This window comes from Spermophilus citellus (genome assembly GCF_964194105.1).
Source record: "Spermophilus citellus genome assembly, chromosome: 2".
In the NCBI taxonomy this organism is placed as follows: domain Eukaryota; kingdom Metazoa; phylum Chordata; class Mammalia; order Rodentia; family Sciuridae; genus Spermophilus; species Spermophilus citellus.
Genome location: NC_138183.1, coordinates 39,601,316 through 39,623,243, shown reverse-complemented (window position 1 = coordinate 39,623,243; position 21,928 = coordinate 39,601,316). Strand labels below are relative to the sequence as shown.

Genomic DNA, 21,928 nt, shown 5'->3' with positions numbered 1-21,928 from the left:
TGCTAAGGAATCATTGTACCTATGTCATAGCTTTGCCATAGCTTAGCTTCCCTAGAGAAGAACAATGTTTGTCTTGGGAAAAAGTACCGATTGAAAAGCTAAATCCTTTGGGGCAGAGTGACAAGCTGGATTCAGCAACCAAGCTGAGTCCCTATGATTTGCCAGTCCTCAGGTGGCATGTGGCCAGCCCACTCCTCTCTCAAAACTCCCCGTGGATTCTGGGACTAACCACCATACCCTGTCACCTCCACATTAAAACAGATGAGGTGAGGCCTTGACCTCAGGGAGCCTTCTTTTTTTTTTTTATTTTAAAAATTATGATAAAGTATATGTAACAAAATTTATCTCTGTAACCATTTTAAGACCTATCATTCTGTGGCATTCATATTGTTGTGCTACCATCACCACTGTTCGCCTCCAGAACCTTTTTTTCATCTTCCTCAACTAAAGTTGTGTATTCATCTAACACTAACTTCCCATTCTCCTCTCCTTATGGCAACCACCATTCTACATTCTGTCTCCATGAAATCTACTATTCTACATAACTCATGTAAGTGGAATCAAATTTTATTTATTTATTTTTTTAATATTTATTTTTTTTACAACATCTTTATTGTACTATTCTACATAACTCATGTAAGTGGAATCATACAATATTTGTCCTTTTGTGCTTAATTTCACTTAGCATAATGTTTTCAGAGTTCATCCACATTGTAGTGTATGTTGAATTTTCCTTCTACTTTTAAAGTTAAATAATATCCCATTTTATGTACATAGCACATTGTATCCACTCATTCATCTATGGACACTTGAGTTATTTTCTTTTGGCTGTTGTCAATAATGCTACTGTGAACAAATATCTGTTCAAGTCCCTGCTTTTGTTTCTTTTGGGTATATGCTCAGAAAAGAATTGCTGGATCATATGGTAATTCTGTTTAATTTTTTGAGGAATTGCCTACCATTTTCCACAGGGGCACGCCATTTTACATTTCCACCAGTAATACACAAGGAATTCAATGTCTGCATATCCTCGCTAAATTTTATTTATTTATTTTTTTAATATTTATTTTTTTTACAACATCTTTATTTGTAGGTGGTGCTGAGGATCGAACCCAGGGCACATGCATGCCAGGCGAGTGTGCTACCGCTTAAGCCATATCCCCAGCCCCGCTAAATTTTATTTTGATTTGTTAATAATAGCCATCCTGATAGGTGCAAATTCTTGGTTTTTTTTTTTTGTTGTTGTTTGTTTGTTTTTTTTTTGTTTTGTTTGGATTTCCACTGGGAAACTTCTTAAGGTCAAAAAGTATGAGACCCTTTCGTCACAGGCAGAGGGGCCAGCTGAAAGGAATCTGAATATGGAGGTAGTTTCACTCTTAATCCTACCTCTTCCCAGGAGCTGAGCAAAGGCTCAGGTACCCCACCTTTATCCCTGTACTTTTCCCTCAGGTGCCCTGAGTATTCTGCTGCCTGCTGAGCTTGGTAGGGGATGATCAGCAAGCCTGAGGGGTTTTTGCTGTTATTGTGTTGCAGTTGTTGCAAAACCCAAGGTTTTGCACATGCTAGGCAAGCACTATATCACTGAGCCACCTCCCAGGCCCAAGGTTGAGTTTTTTTTTCCAAGGTTGAGTTTTGAAAACCTAAGGAAGAAGCCAGACACTATAATCTCAGTTACTGAGGAGGCAGAGGCAGGAGGATCACAAGTTCAAGCCCAGCCTGGGCAACTTAATGAGACCGTGGCTCAAAATAAAACATAAAAAACTGGGGGTGCTCAGTGATAGAGCATATCTGGGTTCAATCCCAGTACTGCCAGAGAAAGAGAGAGATGCTCCTGATGGGCAGCAGTCAGCATGGGCAGGAAGAGTCTACTGAGGGGACAGAGGGGCATTGAGTAGAAGAGGGCAATGGCATCAGCAATAACATTCCAGCCTTCCCTCCCTCACCAGGTGGAACTTTAATAGTTCATCCTTGATGCCCAAGGAGACCCTGGGAGGGAGGGAAGGAGCCAGCAGGGATGGTACTACTGTTTTTACAAATGAAGTCTCAGAGATATTTCCTTTAGGATCCCAGAAAAGGTTAGCCTCAAGGGACAAGAGAAAAACCCAAGATCAGAGCAAGTCATAAAATGAAAGAGCAGAGACCCAGAAAGGGAAACGGACTTGCTCAGAAAGCAGGACAGCAGAGAGAGCCAGAGGACCATTGTTCATATGGTTATGGTTTCTTCCTGGCTCCCCAGGTGGGGTTTCTTCCTGGCTCCCTGCCTGGTGGCCTGTGGCATTCACTCTCTACAAATACACTCTGACATTCTAATGCCCTGTCCCCACCGTGGTGACCCTGGCATGCATCTTTACAAAGTGCGGATATCCTTGTAGTGTCACCTCCCTCTGATTTTCAGTCTATTTACCCTATCATCTCGTAACAACTGTGCCCCACAGCTTCCTCTGCCTCACATCCTGGGTCCAGGTTCTGAAGTTCAGATGGAGGCAGCAGCCACATCCCCTGCCCCGGGACTCTGCCAATGAAGGAAATGAGGCTTGTCTGGCATGACCAGCTCAGTCAGACAAACCTCATTTCCTTTCTGACAGGATAAGAAGTTCCAGTTCTAAAAAGAAACTAGCCTCTGGAAATGTCTGAGCTCTCGCCTTCTGGAGGAACGAAGAGGAGGGGAGCCTGGATATGTGGTAGAAATTGGAAACAAGAATACAATAATTTTCTCATTTCTTAGCCTTCTCCCTGCCCTCCCCACGCATGGCTTGCCTTGGTGAAGAACAGCAAACTCTCCTTGCAGAGGCTCCACTCTTACACCTCACAGACACCCCCCTTCCTGGGCACCACAGTCCTGCCTCCAGAAGACACCTTTAGGTCAATAACTGGCACCCTGGTCACATTCTTATATGGAAGAGGTGGTATATAGGGGATCTGGGGTCCACCAAATCAACCCTCTTGGTTAATAGGCTCTGCCTGATTCAGACTTGGTTCTGGGCCCCGTGTGAAGAGGGAGACTAGAGACAGCATTTCTTGAAGACATGGGCAGGCCAAGGAGCCTGTCCTTGGTGCCCTTCCTCTTATTTCCCTTCCTGGCCCCTTGGAATCCACCAGGGATGCTCAAGCCCCCTCTCACCCTGAGAGGGGTCATTCCAAATATCTTCACTAAGGTGGAGTAGGGAAGGTGTAAAGAAAACACCAATGGTGAGGTCCTGGGTGTCTCCAGAAGAGGAGCAGTCACTTACTCTGATGTTCACCCACCCAACCACCAAGTAGCAAAGTTCCAGACATGCACCCTAGAAGAGGAAAAAGGAAGCTCTCCAGCATTTGAGCATGTGACTGTGTATCTGTGTAATATGTACATAGCAATTCATGTACATGTCAACACGTGTGCCTACATGCCTTTAAAAAACTTGAACAGGGATTTATTAAGACTTATAATGCTTATTATGAGCCAGGCATATTCTAAGTAATTTATAAGCATTAATTAACTTAATCTTCATAACAATCATAAGGAAATAGCTATTACACCTATTATACAGATCAAGAAACTGAAGCTGGGCATGGTGGTGCACACCTGTAATCCCAGCGGCTCAGGAGGCTGAGGCAGGAGGATCATGAGTTCAAAGCCAGCCTCAGCAACTTAGCAAGAACCTGTCTCTAAATAAAATATAAAAAAAAGGGCTGGGAATGTGGCTCCGTGGTTAAGCACCCCTGGGTTCAACCCCTGGTACCAAAATAAAATGAAAAAAATAAATAAACAAACAGAGATAAAGAGACAAAGTCATTTACTCAAAGTCACAACTAATAAGAGGCAGTAGCAGGATTTGAACCCAAGTCTTTTGGTTTTTCATAAGCACATGCCAGGCATGTCATACATGTTAGTGTACATGCATCTGTGTGAATGTGTGTGTTTTTGAGGAGGGAAGGGTGAAATTGCTTTTCCCTCTGGTCTTTTAACCCAGATCTTATAGTTGCAAACCCTGTGTGACACTGCAATTTAATAAGAAACATATACTTTTTCTTTGACTTTGACTTAATTTTCTGGCACAGTGTTTCTAAAATCCTTATAATTTCCTGAGCTACAGGGGTGCTAGAAGAATCTTTTGTTCTAATATTTGGTCTTTGACCCTGGTTCCTGATGCAGAGCTCCCAATCCCTTGCAACTTCCTGAGTGATAGGAGTGTCTTTTGTTCTAGTTAGGTGACCCTTGGTGGGCTCCTGATGGGGACTAGTCACCAGAAAGATCAAACCATGATTAGAGCTTGAAATATTCAGCCCCCTCCTCCCATATTCTCCAGGAAGGAGAGAGGAGCTGAAATTCGGGTAATTACCAATGGCCAAATGTAATCAACTATACCTACATGATGAAGCCTTCACAAAACCACAAAAGGACAGGATTTGGAGAAGCTTCTAGACAGCCCACATGGGGAAAGGCCTGAGGGTGGTGCACCTGGAGAAGGCACAGAAGGCCCTTTCCTTCCCACAGGGCCTGCCAAATGCATTTCTTCATCTGGCTGTTCGTTGGTATCCCTTGTAATAAACTTTATAATAAACCAATAAACATAAATGTTTCACTGGGTTCTGGGAGCCATCCAAGCAAATTAATTGAATTCAAGGAAGGACTCCTATGACTATGGGAACCCCAATCTGTAGGTGGCTAGTCAGAAGCACAGGCCACAACCTATTACTGGCTATTGGCATCTAAAATGGTAGTATGTGGCTGCCTATCAGATTCACTATGGAATCTAACTGTAGGTACATTGTGTCACAGTAAGTTATCCTGTAGGATACCCAGCTGGTGTCCACTGAATTAACTGCTTGCTGAAAGGGAGAAATTCCCACAATCTCGTGTCAAAAGTGAAGTGTAGAGAGCAGTGGAGTATGAGATGAAAAGGAAAAAAAAATTTATAAGTCAATACTAAAAAAAAATTTATAAGACAAAATTTTATAAGACAATACTACAATCAAAGGACCAGAGGCATCTGTTGGACAGTCAGATCTGAACCTTGACCATTTCTGCTCAGGGTTGAGGCAAGCAGGCAGGGATCCCTCCAGTAATTACATAGATGAATAGAGACAGCCAGGTGGCCCTGGGATGGCCACAGGAATCACCCTCCTGTTTCCTACCTGACACTCAGTCACAGTTTCATCCAGCAGAGCCTGCAGCTCCCTCAGCCTGACAACAGGGGCCACCGGTCCTACATACTTTTGTCTTCTGGCCCAGGGCCATCAAGAAGGAGGCAACTGGGACACTACTATCTCAACTGCTAGGGTGATAATTAAGACTTTAGAACCTCTGGTTAAATTTCCTGGGGCTGACAAGAAACCTTATTTTGGATAATACCATTTAAGTTACCCTACAAACACTTTGGCAAACGGCTCTGAGATCTACATCTGAACTTTCCTGGCCTTTGCTGAAAAAAAGGAGAATGTGACCAGAGAACTGCTAGGGGAAATTCTGTTTTGAAATGGATACTACTAGATTCTATAAAGTGAGTACCTATGAGGTAGGTGTCAGTCATTGGTTTAGATATATCATCTTCTAAGTTTTAAAAAGTCTCAATATTATCAGTCCCATTTCCAGATAAGAAAATGAAGCTCAGATGGGAAAACTTCTGATTCCAGGGAGGTGTGTATACCCCAACTCTGCTCTGCAACCATGATACCAGTGCGCAAGGCAGACACAGGCAAGGCATATGTCTGCTTTCTTCAGATTCTCCCAGTAGGCAGCCCCAGCTCAGGGAGAACCCAAACCCCTTAAATCAGAAGAGAAACCACCATAATTACAAAGATAGGGTCATTTATTCATGTTATATTATTGGATTTCAAAGGCAAAAATACAGTTGTTTGTTCTGACACCAAAATCAGATACAGCCTCTCCCAGTGGTAAATAGAAGCATTTGCATACATGGAAAATCAAAGTATACAGCACAACAGGTCTTTAGAACATGAAAACTGTCATCCTGGCTGTGTAGGACAGCCCATACCCAGCCCCAGGGGTAACAGAGACCCTGCCCAGGCTGAAGGCAAGCACAGCATTTCCTTTACCCTCCTGTGACACTTTTGCCCTCTGATCATCCCTAAAGGCCATTTGACACAGGATCACTAGCCACAGGATTTACAGACTTAAAGAAAGGCACAGCATGACAACTCATGGTGGTAACTCCCAGGTGAAGGAAATTCTCCAGAACCCTCAGCCCTGGAGTCTCAAGGGAGGACAAAGGACACCATGCAAGGCAAACATCCAGGCCTAACTATGCCTTTGGTTATGCCTTTAGCCTGGAGGGAGAAGGGATGAGGCTCAGAGCACTGGAAGATCAGCATGTGTGTGTGTGTGTGTGTGTGTGTGTGTGGGGGAGACAAGAGAAGCAAATTTTCCATTGTTTCTGAGAATGAAACACATACTTGATATGGATGAAAATGTAACAGGAAGAAAAGAAGGGTGGGGGAGGTGGAATTTTGTTCAAGAGTAAAGGAAGTAACAAAGAAGCAGCCACTCAGAGCATTTGTCTCCTTTTTCTTAAGGCACTTTGGAAGAGTCAGGTTCTGGAAACAGAAAAGACCTCTCTGCATTTCCCAAAAAAACTCTCAGTACAATCAGTCTCAGTTTTAATAATTTCCTTATTAAGGCATGGGGAATGACAAGGAATACTTTTTGCATAGCCCAGGTGCTTCTGCAGAGGAAGGTAAGTTCTAACACATACAAAGGTGTCTGGGGAAAAAAAAACAAGTTAGCATCTGAGATGCTAAAAGCGATAAAGGCACAGGTAGGATAGGGCCAAGCATAGCTCAGCCTCCAAACTCAGGGCAGGTATCCAGGAGGGCAGTGCTTGAGGTCCTGGCTGCCACTAACAAAGGGCTCAACCCTGGCAACTAAACCTTAGGACCTCAGCCCAAGCTGGACCTGGCAAAGGCCTCTATGGTAGGAAGTGCCTCTTGCTGTCTTACCCAGGAGACTACACATCCCCCAGCAGAGGCCTGCATTCCTGAAAGACTCCCCTGAGGATTAACCTCATGGGGGTGGGAGCACCTGCTAAAACCCTGAGGGGGGGCAGGAGGCTTCAGGCACCAGAGTTCTCAGGAGGAGACAAGGTGTGGGTTCAGATGAACTTTCTAATTTTCTAATTAAAAGGCACAGTCATTGTGGAGAATGAATAGTCTGTTTGACCCTGAGTGCCCCAGGCAAGTTTTGGGGAGCAGGCAAGAGGCAAGGAATGAAATGGGAGAGGAAGGAAAGAAGGGAAGTGTAAGAGAGGCAGGGGAAGGAGGAGGAGAACCGGTAATGCAGGGTGGGACAGGGAGTGTGGTGGCAGAGGCTCTGGGGAGGCCGGCCCTGCCAGAACAGAAGGTCCCTCCAGCTGGGGTGGAGCTAAGGGATGGTAAACAACCTGACTGCTGTTTTTTACAGTCCCACAGCCTAGGGCCCTGAGGGGTCTGTCAGGAGGCTGAGGTTCCCTCCGCCCAGCCCACCTGGGGAGGGTGGGGGAGTAAGGAGTTCTGTCAGGTAGGCAGAGGCTGTCTCCCAGGTCTTTGCACTAGAGGTCTGGCAGGATAATGCTGACTGGGAGGTGTAGCCCTCAGCAAGAGAATGAAGGTGATTTTGCTCTTCATAAAACCTGGCCTGCCAGCTAAATCAGAGGCCCATTTGAGGCCATAACAGCATATATAATCCCGCCCAATCCCACCCCCAAAATGCTCAATTTCCTCCCTATATTTAAAATACCACAATAAAAATACATAGGAAATTCAAGTTTATATAGCATGCCCAGAAAAATAAATTGTCATGACTTAACACTAAACAGCTATGCAAATTTGGATCAACACAAAATCATGCTAGATCATAATTAGAACTCAATTTTTTTTCTTTCTTTAAAATACAAGCTGCTTAAAAAAAAATCTTTACATTCAGAAACCAGACAATCTGGAGATAGGCCACTGTAAGTGAGAACACCCAAGGTTTCGCTCTGATGGCTAAAATTACCTTGGAATTCACACATTAGCAGGACAAAAGGTTCAAGGCTCAAGTTTAAAAATTCTTTTGCTAAGACGTGTGCAGGCACACACACGCGTGCGCGCGCGCGCGCGCACACACACACACACACACACACACACACACAGAGATTGTAATAGTTGCATACCACTGAAAATAAATGGGTGGATAACATGAAACTGGTTGAAATTTTGTTTTCTGTTAAAACATTGTTCAAAAATATACCAATCCAATTTCATCAGCAGTTTCTAATTTTTCATGAAGTACATGAAATTCACCACAATTTAAAGCAAAAATTCTTACCCATTTCACAATTTAGCCATTTTATCAGTGGGAACAAGCCCCACAGTCTACAAATTCTGAACTGTGCACAGTTCTGACTCTTTGGGGTGTCACTGTGAAAATGTCAAGAAGCACCCAAATGCTGACAGTCTACACTGACAAACACCTTGTACAGCTAAGAAGTCATATGCCGAGCCAAGTTGGGGGCAAAATATTCCACTTGTCCTGGTCATCTGGAAAGGCATCTGAATGATGAGTGAGGGGACCTATCACTCAGATTGTACAAATGAGAGGGACCAGCCCAGCAGACTGGCCGAGAAACAGCAGAGGTCTCTGGCCATTTTCACGTCCTTAATTTGTACCAAGATGCTAGCTTGGTGTACCGATGTCCACTGTGATTTTGGTATACAATGGGTATCTCTGTACATCCAACACATGGTAGGTAAGTGAGTTCAAACCATCAAAGCGCATTGTATCCCTTGTGTGTGCAATTCGGTCAAACCTACAAGGAAAAAAAGGAGAAGGTATCAAAACAGAAATCTTAAGAAAAAACTATTTTCATCTGTACTTTTCCTCTATACCCTCTCTCCCACTTGACCCTGCCCAGACTGAATGTCTCTATTTCCCTGCAGGCATACAACCCTCTCCAGAGCATAAGTCCTGCAGCCTGTCCCATCCTAAAGTGGGGAGAAGACAGAATACAAAATGAATACAGAACGCACCTCTGAGGGTTGGGTTCATTTTTCTTGTCTCTCGAGTGGCGGATCATGCGACACCTCCCGATCACAGCATTTGGGCGAGATATAGACATGCCTCTAAAAACTAATCTGCAAAGAGCAAAGGGACAAGTCATTAAGACAGAGGTGCCATAAGGGTTGGGTCTGATAGTCCCAGCTGTGAGACTGTTGCCCCATCTGTCAGCTCTGCTTGCTATTCTCACTCAGCCCAAACCCCAGCATCACGACAAGACCCAGTCCAGCAAGACACTAGTTTAAATTCAATCCTACTCCTTGTTCTTTCACAACTGGTTCTGCAGTGTGTGGGACTGCCTAGCATAAACCAACATTGAGGGTGTCTGCCCTCACAGAACTTCAGTGTGGATACTCAGAACCTGAGGCCAGAAGTGAGAAGGGGAATGTAGGGTTAAGGGGTACAGAGGAAGAAATAACCAAGTGAGGCAGCAGAGCCAAGTTGTGAGGATGAAGAGGTGTGTGTCGGCCAGAGCCGTTTGGGCAGCCAGGACAGCACTGGCAAGGCACAGAGCTGAGAGCAAGTATAAACCTAAGATTTGCCCTCAGTGAACAAGAAAAGCTTCCAGAGACTACTGGAAAGAGTAAGGGTTAGGAAGTGACAGGTGGTGAGACTGAAAAAAAAAAAAAAGCGCAAAGGCTAAATCATGGAGGCCTCAGAGCATACCAAGGAACAGTACCACTGCCTAAATGTTACAATGTGCAGCATTCCCCAAATGGTTTTGACTGTGGTGAAAACTCTCTGGTGCATAATTTAAAAGAATAGGAGAGCAGAGAACATGACTAGAGGCAACCAGAACAGGGTGGAAGAATCTTGAATTGGTCCAGGGGAAAAGAATGAGGACCAAAAACCGAAGCCTTAACAGTACAGTACCAAAGTTAGAGTCAGGACTGGCTGATCCTGGATGACCAACAGCTTTCTAGCCCTGCTTTCTTCTAAGTGTGGATCCTAGGGACATAGCAAGAAGGTCTGTAATTTAGCTGCTTCACACACTGAGATCCTTCTAGACCTACCAGCTTAGAGTAGCAGTATTTGATGTTCTCTCTGCCCCCAACCATCCTGACCTTTAAGCTGTGGTGTCCTGTCAGCCCAGTATACTACCATAGCAGTCCAGAGTGACTGCCCAGGTGTGGCTCTGTGGAAGCAGGTTTGTTTTTGTCTGGACCCTGTGTGCAGGTCTTTGGTGTCTGCTTCCCTAGGCCTGCAGGTATATTCTAATATCAAACTCAGTGACAATAGATGCTCAGTGCTGTGCAATAGATGCTCAATATGCGCATGCTTAGGAGCCAGTCTTCAAACTCTAAAACTGGAGTTCTCGGCAAGGCTATTGTGTGAAAACTTGGGTAGATGTCAAGTTTTCACACAATGGAAACCTTGAATGATTGGGGTGTTGCTTTGACAGACACCATCTGTGAAATTAAATAAATGTATTCCAATTCAAGAAAGCTAGCTGTACCTCAGTATATTCTTTTTTTTTTTTTTTTTTTAAGTTGTAGTTGGACACAACACCTTTATTTCACTTGTTTATTTTTTTATGTGGTGCTGAGGATTGAACCCAGGGTCTTGCACATGCAAGGCGAGCGCTCTACCCCTGAGCCACAACCCCAGCCCCTTGGTATATTCTAATATCAAACTCAGTGACAAGTTCAGACTGGCTCCCAGAAGGAGCTGATAGGCAAGACTGAAGGCTCTTTATCAGGGAGGATTGAGCAGAGTGTAATTTTTTTTTTTTTTTTTTTTTAAAGAGAGAGTGAGAGAGGAGAGAGAGTGAGAGAATTTTTTTTTTTTAATATTTATTTTTTAGTTCTCGGCGGATACAACATCTTTGTTGGTATGTGGTGCTGAGGATCAAACCCGGGCCGCACGCATGCCAGGCGAGCGCGCTAACGCTTGAGCCACATCCCCAGCCCCCAGAGTGTAATTTTAAATGCCTCTGATAGATGGTTTTTTACTTGCAATAATAACCACAAGATAAAGGTCTATTAGTTCACTGGATTATTTTTATCTTCTCTATGGTAATAGTATTCCAAATAAAGATGCAGCAGCAAAGATTCTGTGAGGAAAGTCAGGATTCTTCCCAAGGAAAATTGTTTCCCATTGAAAGAAGACCACAATGACATGCTGTTTTTCATTTTACATTTTCCAAGGCTAATCCAAAAATCTTGGCTCATTTTTTCCTAAAGATCCTGATAAGTAGCTATAGGATCTATAAGTACCTATAGGATCTATAGTAACATAAATCTAAGCATCTAGGCTGACTGGGGACTACAGTCCACCTGAGGGTCAATCCTTGAAGAAAAACCAAGCATTGGTTCAAATACCGGAAGTGAAGATTCACAGGAGAGAAAGAGATCTAAGGTGTGACTATTACCTGTTAAAGATGTCATCATCTTCTCCTCCCCAGCCCCAGTAATTATTAGGAAATCCATTGATGGTCAAAAACTGTTGTTTACTTAGAGCAGAGACACCTCCAAAATACTGAACATAAGGTAGGCTGGGAGGAAAAAAAAAACCAGAGGACCCATGTGGTTAGTAAGCCTTGACATTTCTGAAAGAAAGCTTGCTCAATTAATACTTTTAAAAGTTACTTTTTATTTTTTGACAGGAGATTTGTGAGGGTTTTCTTCTTCTTCTTCTTTTTTTTTTTTTTTTTCCAGTTCTGGGGATTGAACCCAGGGTCTCACACATGCTAGGCAAGTGCTCTACCACTGAGCTACAACCCCAACCCCTCTGTCCTGTTTTGATTTTACATCAGGGCTCACATTATCCTGAGACACAGGTATCAAAACACAAAATCTTCCTTTTTCTAATAATAGTGCTGTTTCTGTGGTTATCTAGAAACCAGTCAGTGACAAGAGTGGGCATAAGCCTAATTCTTCCACTATGGCTCAGGAATCTGCTTTCTATGTGTCCTGCTCTTACAAGAAGTCCTTATTCAGAAGGTCCTGAATCTGAGATTGCTTTGAAGTCTTCCTATGCCTACTCTATCATGCGCTCCTTCCCACCTGCTCCTATCTACCAATCTAGTGTTCACTCTTTTAAAGGCATACTGCTTAAACACTAATCCTAACAGCTGAGGCGCCTTTTCTGGAAATTTGCTCAAATAAAATTTTCTTTGAAATTTCTACTTTATCCCAACTTAGCAAAATGCATAACAACAAATCTACTTTTATATTTCCAAGTAGTAGGGCATCGGGGCTCTCATCCTTCCTTACCTTTTTGTATTTCAATATTTCAATGGTTATGAACAGTGGACTCCCAAAGGACACAGAATAAACACTGATGAGAAAGATCAAGAATCAGGACATGACTCAAAGGCCATACAAAGGCCTTCCTGTGGGTCTACCAAATGGTTCAGTCTGTGCTCCCAATCTTAGACTCTTTCTAGACTCCAAAGAGACTAAAAGCCATCACATAAATTAAGAAAAACTCCAGCTCAGACTTTGAAGGGAAGTCACCCAAACCATATAGAACAGTGTGAATTCAAGATATAACTACGATTGTCAAATACATTCAGGAATTCTGACCACAAATATCCACAAGCAAATATTCTTAATAAGTTGAAGGTAATTTATTTGTAATTAGGTGTCATCACTTAGAGGCCAAGTCATCCATCTACCTTTTGGCATACCTTACACTACTGTCCAACAGCAGAGGTGTCCAGACCAATAGGGTGTTTTGATAATCACTGTTTTTACAAAAATGGATTCTTAGTTACCTCAGTGGAAGTATACATTGAGTTGATAAGCTTTGGTTTTGCTGCCTTTGCTGATTTCTCTTACCTACCTGCTCCATCCCCCAAACCTGACTGGTTCTCTGTAAACCAACATGGTGCTATGGAAAAGAACTGGGTGATCACTTGGGCCCCATTCTGGAAGAACAAGATGGGTCAGGGGATGAATCTGTGTATTTCAAAGAGAGGAAAATACACAGAAAGGGAGGGACAGAGGGAGGACCCGAAGTGATTATAGCAGAGTCAGAAAATGATATTCCATTTACTTTCCTTCAGCATATTTAGCACCTGAATAGCTTTGATCTGGGGCAGACCTATATATACCCCCAGCCTTAATGGCCCCAAGCCAGGAAGGGTAGGAAAAAGGATGAGAACAAAATGAATCTGACAGAAAGTAGTTGTATCTACACAAAGGACTTGCTGCCTGCACAGCCCAGTTTCCACTGGTTATTTGGCCTAAAATAGGGGTATCTAACATTCAGGGTACCCTGGAGCATACCTTCCTGGGGCATCAAGTCTACTTAAAGCAAAGAAGGGACCGGTTATGTTAGTCAACTTATGGGTGATTTAAAAGAATTTTATATTAATACAAATATGAATAAATTAAGTGATAAAAGGCATATTTATTTACTTTTAAAATAGAACAATGGACTACAAGGTCACATTTCGCATGTCAAAATGCTTTGGATTATACCCTTGCCCCTGGGGACAGGTATCACTGGCCTCATCAGTAGAGGCATTTTGGTGGAAAAGTTTGGGCTCCATGCTTAAGCAGAAGCATGTGCTCTGTTGGGAAACAGAATCGTGTTCCTTCTTAAAGTGCCAAGAAATTCTGCTGAGGCATCCAACCTCAAAAATTCAGTGGTGGTGATGAGGGGATTATTTCAATTTGCTTTCCAAACTGTGTGGGGGCAGGGAAGAGCAAAAATCAAGAAAACCTAGCAACTATTTGGGGCCTAAAGGTAAGAGTTATCCCAAACATTAAAAACTCTTCTGAGGGGTTTGCAGGTGGGGGTGGGGGTGGGTTGGGGTTGTGGCTCAGTGGTAGGGCACTTGCCTAGCATGCATAAGGCACTGGGTTCCATCCCCAGCACCACATAAAAACCTAAATAAACAAAATAAAGGTATTGTGAACATCTACTAAAATATTTAAAAAACTAAACTAAAAATATTTTTTGAAAAAACTGTTCTTGGGGCTGGGATTGTGGCTCAGTGGTAGAGTGCTTGTCTCACATGTGTGAAGCACTGGGTTTGATCCTTGCACCACATAAAAAATAAATCAATAAAATAAAGGTATTTGTCCATCTACAATTTAAAAAATTAACAAATTAAATAAATAATAAACTGTTCTCATCTGCATACACAGAGATTATAGGCATTTCTGGATTGCTTTTTCCTTCTCAAATGATAACTGACTCTATGCCTAAAAAGCTGTCATTTCTCAGAGACAGCGTACTCCTTCAGAGCCTAGAGAAACTGTATTTCTTAGTCAACATGTAAGAGTTTACTGCACACTCTGGCGAACATCTCTTACCTAAATCCAAACTTGTCCATTGCAACTGAAATGTGCCGTGGCTGTGGGAAACACCTGTAGGCATTGTGGTCATCCATCGGAATGAGGTCTACATCACTAAACACAAAGCAGTTGTAGTCATAGTCCTTCAGGGCTTCTTGAAAACCAATATTGAGGAGCTTTGCGCGATTGAACATGGTATCTCCAGCCTGGTGCAGAAACAAAGAAACTGATATCAGAGACCATAAGACCTGTGAGCAAAACATTCACAGGGACCGGTGTCATTAGTCAACTCTTGGACCACATTTTTTTTCTGCCTTTACTTCAGAAATCCACCCTGAATGCCAACCCTGTCATTCAGCAATCCCACTTGTAGAGTTTGCCATGCAAAAAGACTTGCATGTATGCAAATAGCTGAAAAATACACAGTGTGCAACGCAAAAGACTGCAAACATCCCTAGGGAACTGGTTAAGTAAGTTATGGTGCAAACATATGAAGGAATAGAGCTGTTAAAAAAAAATAAGGAAGCTCTAAAACAAAAGATAAAAAAGGCATTTAAACAGATGTATCATTTATATATTTTTTGCATACATACATACATACCACAAATAGGTTAACTCCAAGAAAGATAAACAGGAAACTGGTGACAGTTGGAATTTTTCATTTCTACCCTCTTTGACTATGGTTTGATTACCAATCATGTGCCTTTCATGTGTCCACCAGTCACTAAAGTAAATATCTGAGAAACATGGTGAACCTAACTCAACCTCTGCCCTCACAGTGCTCATAGTGTAGGATAGGAAGCGGTCTGATATACACCATGACAGAATCAGAAGGTATGAGAGAGAAGGTCACTGGGGTCCAGAGCACCAAGTGATACACGAGTAATTCATATTTTATTGACTTGTTTATTTTCAGTATCCCTCACTGGAATGTAAGTTCAAAGAAGGGTAGGATCTTATGTTCTTTATTCAGTGTCCCACTGTCATATAATAAGAGCTCAATCAATAGTTGTTGGTTGGCTACATGAATGAATGAATGATAGATGGATGGATGGATGGATGAATGGATTTCAACATACAATGGCAAATGGCAACCCTTTCAGAGAAGATCCAAGCAAAGAGGGGGTGGTCCTCCTTGTACCAATTCCTATGGCCTCAGATTAGTAGGGACAGTCTCAACACTGCAGCCACATCCCTCATACTTAGCAGTTCACAAAGTCTTCCAATACACGTGCTGTCATTCTGACCTCACAATACCACCATGAGGAAACAAAGGCCTAATACTTTGGAATACTCACTCACTACTTTTTCCCATATCTTTTGGGATCAACAAATAAGGGTCCTCTCCTTTGGGAAGAAAATGTCCCACAAGGACTTGAAGTCATTACATAATCTCAAAAGTGCAACGTGTAAAATCTCTCCACACATGGGAAAGAGTACTTGGAAACGGGTACTCCACAGGCTGCCTGTGTGTGTACAGAGTGCACTCATGCCCCACTGCTGTTCAGCATCAGGCAGGTAACTCAGAAACAAACTTAGAGAAAGACGGAAACTCAGAAAAAGCAGCCAAGAGAATAGTAAATGAACTAAGAAAACATGTTACACATAAGAACGCCTTTCTTCAGCTCCTGACAAAGCTTTCCAACCATGCGTGGTGAAAGGAGAAAGCTGCGCCCAAGGCACACTGCCTGACCAGGTAAGAGTCAATTTGGAATTTAGGGCCCAGCTAATTCCGTGTAGGTTATGGGGCAAAAAGAAGTTCATGTTTTAGAAATTGCATATGAAAACTATGGAGTTATTGAAATTATTGTTATAAAACATACTGCCAATATTCACTAGAAGAATGTCATATCAAGTAAGTGTTCCTAAATTCATGGCATATCAATTATCTTGACAGTTCTCTATAAACACCCTTGCCCCCGCCCCCCTCAACCAGGCTTACTTTTTTGAATATGAAGCTCCCCTGACCACTTTTTTTAACAAGTGAACAGGAGGTATTCCCACAGTTTTTTATACCTGTGGAAAAGACTCCAAGGCTGGCTGCTCAGCTCATGCCATGCCTGTTTCTCTTGGTACACTCCCCCAAAACTGGTGCAAGGGGCCTCTTGATGGCCATCTCTGTACCACAGGGCTTGCTGGCCAAGACTGCTTTTTTTTTTTTTTTTTTTTTTTTAATCAGATACCTCATAGAGATTGAACTAAGCGAACTTTCCTTCTTCAGAACTAAAAATTTGGAATCATGAAAGAGCACCCTGGGGCCAAGTCCCATGAACAATGGCAACCTGGAGGAGAAGCCCAAGAAGACCTTCCTCTGCCCCTTTTCCCTATCGGTGCCCTAACTGCTCCTTCAACTCAGAAGAGCACCCCAGCATCTGGCCCACGCTTAGAACTGGTCAGGAAATTTTCCAAAATAACCTGAATTACACATTGTTTCTCCCATCCTCTCAGTATGGCCTCATCTGTATAAACCAGGAAGAGAAGAAGTACATAGTGCATTAGTGCGTGCTATTATCTACCTGAGCCCCTAGGAATACCAGACCTATAGAAGAGTAGATGAGGAAAGAGTGTTTTCCTCTTCCGTGGAATTCCAGAAAAATGAAACATTGAGTACTCACTGTTCACGACAAGAAAGACAAGCCTGGCAAGCCCCACCTTATCTTCCCCAGGGGTGGGAAGATCCCGAGTCTCATTCCCTCCTGTCCTTACCAGGCATATTCATTCTCTACATCTGCTATTTCATTCACTTAAGTGCACATTTATCAGGCACCTTTTGTCAGGCCACATCAAATATTGAAGTGTGACAAATGCACACATTTTTATCCCAGGAACACCAGCTTCTTCACATTAGCTAAGTAACTTTGGGCATATCACACCTCTAAGACTTAGTTTCTTATTTTATGTCATGGGGATTGTATTAAATGAGACAACACATGGTGACAAGTTAGCTACTATCACAACACCATCCACCTTGAACCATCAGTCCTTTCAAAATGCCTCTCAAGGATCCAATGTGGAGACTCCACCTTTTCTGGTGTTCACTCATGCCCTTCCTAACCAGCTTCAAGATTCCTCCCCCAAATCCTGTTTTTCTGATGGAGAGTTTCAAATAAGGATTAAGGCTTAAGTTAATAAGTCTGTGGCTCACATGATTAATCTTCAACAGCAGAAGAAAGTCAGGAACCTTTAGAGATCTGTGAAATGCATGGAAATTCATACTTGGTGAAAAGGAGCCAGCACTGGGAGCAGGTGTCATTTTAAAGCCCAGATTTTTTTTGGGGGGTGGGGTGGGATGGGGGTACCAGGGATTGAACCCTAACCACTAAGCAACATCCCCAGCACCCTTGGGTTTTTTTTTTTTTTTTTTTGTAAGAGAGAGAGAGAGAGAGAGAGAGAGAGAATTTTTTAGTTTTCGGCAGACAACATCTTTGTTTGTATGTGGTGCTGAGGATTGAACCCGGGCTGCACGCATGCCAGGCGAGTGCGCTACCGCTTGAGCCACATCCCCAGCCCCTAGCGCACCTGTTTTTTAAAAATTTTTTAAATTGTCAATGGAATTTATTTTGTTTACTCATATGCAGTGTTGAGAATCCAACCCACCCAGCGCCTCACACATGCTAGGCAAGCACTCTACCACTGAGCCACAATCCTAGCCCCAATCCAGGCCCTTTTTATATTTTATTTTGAGATAGGGTCTCGATAAGTTGCTGAGGTTGGTTTTGAACTCACAATCCTCCTGCCTCAGCCTCCTGAGCTGCTGGGATTACAGGTGTGCACCACTGCCCCTGGCAAAGCCCCAGATTTTAAAGGGGGCTTTCACCTTATATTGGTAGACAAGATTTATAGTTATCCTTTCTTTCCAGGGCAACTGGTTGCTCTTAGAGGGAGAAGAGAAGGATAAAAAGGCAGGGGGTAATATATAATCCCCAAATAACTGAGCACAGGCCATTGCAGAATGAGACCAAACTCAGAGGGTGGGTGTGGGAGGGAGAAGACAGTTCTAGGAGCAGAGAAGTCCATTGCATGGTGAGAAAATTTGTAAAGGCTCTGAAGAAAAGAGTGCATTCAAGTAACTACAAGAAAATCAGAATAGGTGAAGCCAGAATGATACCTGAAGGTAGAGGTGGACCAAATCATAGGGTTGGAGGCAAGCTGGGCACTTGCTAAGGTACTTAGTCTTTATCTTTATTTAGGTCATAGAGAGCCTTAAAGAATAATTCCATGTCAAGGAGGGATTTGTGCTTCAATCCAAATAAAGGCAGGGAGACCAGTTAGGAACTGTTGTATGATTCATGTGAGAGACATGGACAAGGTAAGATGAAAATACCTCCCTGGGGGCTCTATACAGAGGCTCATCAGGGGATGTGTACTGTACCTGCAAGCAGCCTTTGGACAGGAGGGTGCTGGGAATGTTTTAGGACAGGTACCAGAGTCTGGTCTAATCCCCAGGAAAATCTTTGCTGTAGGTAAGGTAACCCTGACAGATGACCAACTACAGAAAGCCATGCCTCCACACCATGTCCAAGTCCTAACTGTCTCTATAAGATCTTTTTTTGACCAACCACCCTGCCTTCCCTGGATGACAGGCCCATGTGTGTCACTAACAGGCATATCCCCAGACCATGATGGATTGGGGAAAGACCTGGCCTCTCCTCCATCAAAAGACACAGCAGCAATGAGGTTGCTGCCAAGACTCGCAGTGAATCAGAATTTCCATAGGATAAGAGAGATGATGTTGCGCCCATACACATGCATGAGGGGTGGCCTATCATAAAGCCACCTCTGCCCCTGGGGCCCACAGTTACCCCAGGCTCTTAATACCACAGATCTAGAAAAGGCAGCATCCTAGGCAGTGACACATCCTAGTGCTTTTCTGTGCCTACTCAGATTCAGAGAAAGGAACTTGGCCGAGTGGGTTGTGAGAAGGTGGTGATAGATCAGGGGTTGAGGCAGCTCTGGCTTGGGCATTCCTGCAGGCCCACATGTGGATCTTGGGAGAGTAGACCAGCAAGAAGGTGATGCCTAGAGAATTACTGGGAAGAGCCAGGGATTATACAAATGCTGAACTTGTGGAGGGTTAAAATCCACTCATTCATGAGTTCATAGCAGTTGGGTTCTGGTATTTAACCATAATAATATGGTCATCCTGGACTTAGACACAAACTTCAACAGAACTTGGATTTGAGACATAGCTCTTCATCCAATGAGTGTAAGAACTGGATCCTTTAGGATCAGGAACCAGGCTAAGGAAACAGCTCTCTGTCAGCCAAAGTAATCACTCACAAGAGTAGAATGAACACCACATCCTTGACTCCTGCTGCATAGGACATAGGCCAAAGGGACAGAGCTCACAGAACCAACAACTCAGCAGGGATTCTGGATGAGGCACACACTGTGGAGAGTTTTGACCCAGCTCCACAGAAGCCAGAGTGGGATGCCTGCTTCTTATCAAAGAGGCACTGAGACCATTCTTCCTTTCTGCAGAATACATAAGAGGGTGGCATTAATACTTCCAGAATGTTTAAGATAAAAGTTGGAGAAAGGGCTGAGGATGTGGCTCAAGCGGTAGCGCACTCGCCTGGCATGCGTGCAGCCCGGGTTCGATCCTCAGCACCACATACAAACAAAGATGTTGTGTCTGCCAAAAACTAATAAATATTAAAATTCTCTTTCTCTCTCTCTCTTTAAAAGAAAGTTGGAGAAAAATACTTTTCAGATAAAGGCTTATCTTTCAGAAATTTATTTGCCATCTGTATTAAGACTACAAAAACAAGGGCTGGGGATATAGCTCTCAATTGGGAGTGCTTGCCTTGCATGCACAAGGCTCTGGGTTCGATCCTCACTATCACACACACAAAAAAACTACAAAAACATATAAACTGTTTCTGAACCCATAATCCTACATCTGAAAATCTAGCCTAGGAGATAATCCTAAATGTGGAAGAAGCCAACACGGAGTAAACATCAGACTCAAAGATGTCCAGTATGGTATTACTTACAGTCTTCTTCTTCTTTTTTTTTTTTTTTAATATGAACAGCTGTATGCCAATAATTTTTTTTATTTTTTATTTTTTTTTTAAAAAGAGAGAGAGAGAGAGAGAGAAAGAGAGAGAGAGAGAGAATTTTAATATTTATTTTTTAGTTTTCGGTGGACACAACATCTTTGTTGGTATGTGGTGCTGAGGATCGAACCCGGGCCGCACGCATGCCAGGCGAGCGCGCTACCACTTGAGCCACATCCCCAGCCCTACTTACAGTCTTCTGATAGAAGAACTTTCTTCTAAGAACTCTGTGATCAACTACTAGGAAGGCATGGAACATAATGAATATGAATACCATGAAATAACATGGGAAGATGCTGATGATATGGAATTTTTTAAAAAAGCAAGACAAATATTTATATACATATGGAATGAGCTCAACTCTGGTTTAATTAAAAGAAGGCAAAGTCTCTCAGACTTCTGTACAATGATCAGGCTTCCAGCAATCTCAGTGTTTCCAAATGAGCCCACACAAGCCCTTCCCTTGCCTGGGAGACCACAGGGCGAGAGGCAGCACACTCACAGAATTATTCACATATTCTAACCAGCAGGGCCTTGGTGCTGAGTTTGATTTGAGGACATTACCAGGGTGGTAGCAGCGGTGGTGGCAGCAGCGATGGCAGCAGCAGTTAGGGTGGCAGCAGCAGTTAAGTCGGCCTTCCTTTCTCTTTCTTTATAGGAGACGGAGAATACAGAAGAGAAGGTAGGTGGAGATTAAGAAGCAGACCACAGAGAGGGAGTCCTCCTTCAGCTTGCTTTGCTATAAGCAGGATTAACAAGTAAACGCAAAAGGCCCCCGCTAGAAGGGAAAAAAAGAGAGAAGGATGGATGCAAGGGAGAGAGGTAAAAGGGAGAGAGAGGCATGTGTCAAGGCTATAAAAGAAAAGGATCCCATTCTGACCACCCCTGTTTGAGGGAAGAGACAGCATCCTAGTTGTTTCCTTGTCACAGAGTCAAGGGGAGTGGAGAGAAAATGGAATTTCCCAGAACAATGTCCAGGGAGGCAATTCACCAGCAATGTGAGTATCAGTAAGTGCTTCAACACATTCCCCAGGAGAATGAAGAGACATAGCCAGTGAAGGGAGAACAGAGCAAAGGGACAGCACTCAAATAGTAGAGGTACAGATACCATCAGCTCTCCCATCAGCTCTCCCATGCCACTTCCACCTAGAGAGGCCCAAAAGCCCAAATGAAGTGGAGGCTGCAGGTAAGAGCCCCATCCCTACATGTATCCATTTGGGCACAAACAGCTCAAGGAGGAAATGGAAGGCAGGGGTGAGGGCTGGCACACAGAGATAGATGATCAAGACAGAAACCAATACAGTTGGGGTCACAGTTCAGGCAGCAGTCCTCACTACTAGGGTGGACCCATGGGTCTGCTTCATCCTCACTTGATCTTGACCATGTGTAGGAACAGCTGTCTGGACAGATACTCTCATGCACTGAGGATACAAAGGGCTTCTCCAGATCCACACATGAGCAGCCTTGTAATAGTTCCTACCACCGTAAAACAGGGCACAGATGAAAAGGAGAGTGAAGAAATTTCAAAGCCAAAGATTCCTCAGGGCAGCAAGCTGGGTACTCCCTATACATTCCCATAGCCCTTTAGGCCAGGGTCTATCCGGCAGTAT

General features: G+C 43.4%; 1 protein-coding gene across 2 annotated transcripts in view; it reads right to left on the bottom strand.

The window, feature by feature from the left end:
- Nucleotides 1–8,079: 8,079 nt before the first annotated feature.
- B4GALT1 (beta-1,4-galactosyltransferase 1) overlaps nucleotides 8,080–21,928 on the bottom strand; it is a 51,983-nt gene continuing 38,134 nt past the window's right edge. Inside the window, exons 3-6 of one of the 2 annotated variants that reach the window (XM_081272377.1) lie at nucleotides 14,278–14,465; nucleotides 11,382–11,504; nucleotides 8,983–9,087; nucleotides 8,080–8,762 (exon numbers count right to left, since the gene is read on the bottom strand). In XM_081272377.1, the coding sequence (XP_081128503.1) occupies nucleotides 8,630–8,762; nucleotides 8,983–9,087; nucleotides 11,382–11,504; nucleotides 14,278–14,465 (549 nt within the window). In that variant the 3' untranslated portion in view covers nucleotides 8,080–8,629. The remainder of the gene's footprint in view (nucleotides 8,763–8,982; nucleotides 9,088–11,381; nucleotides 11,505–14,277; nucleotides 14,466–21,928) is intronic. The other variant, XM_081272378.1, reaches the window with a different exon arrangement.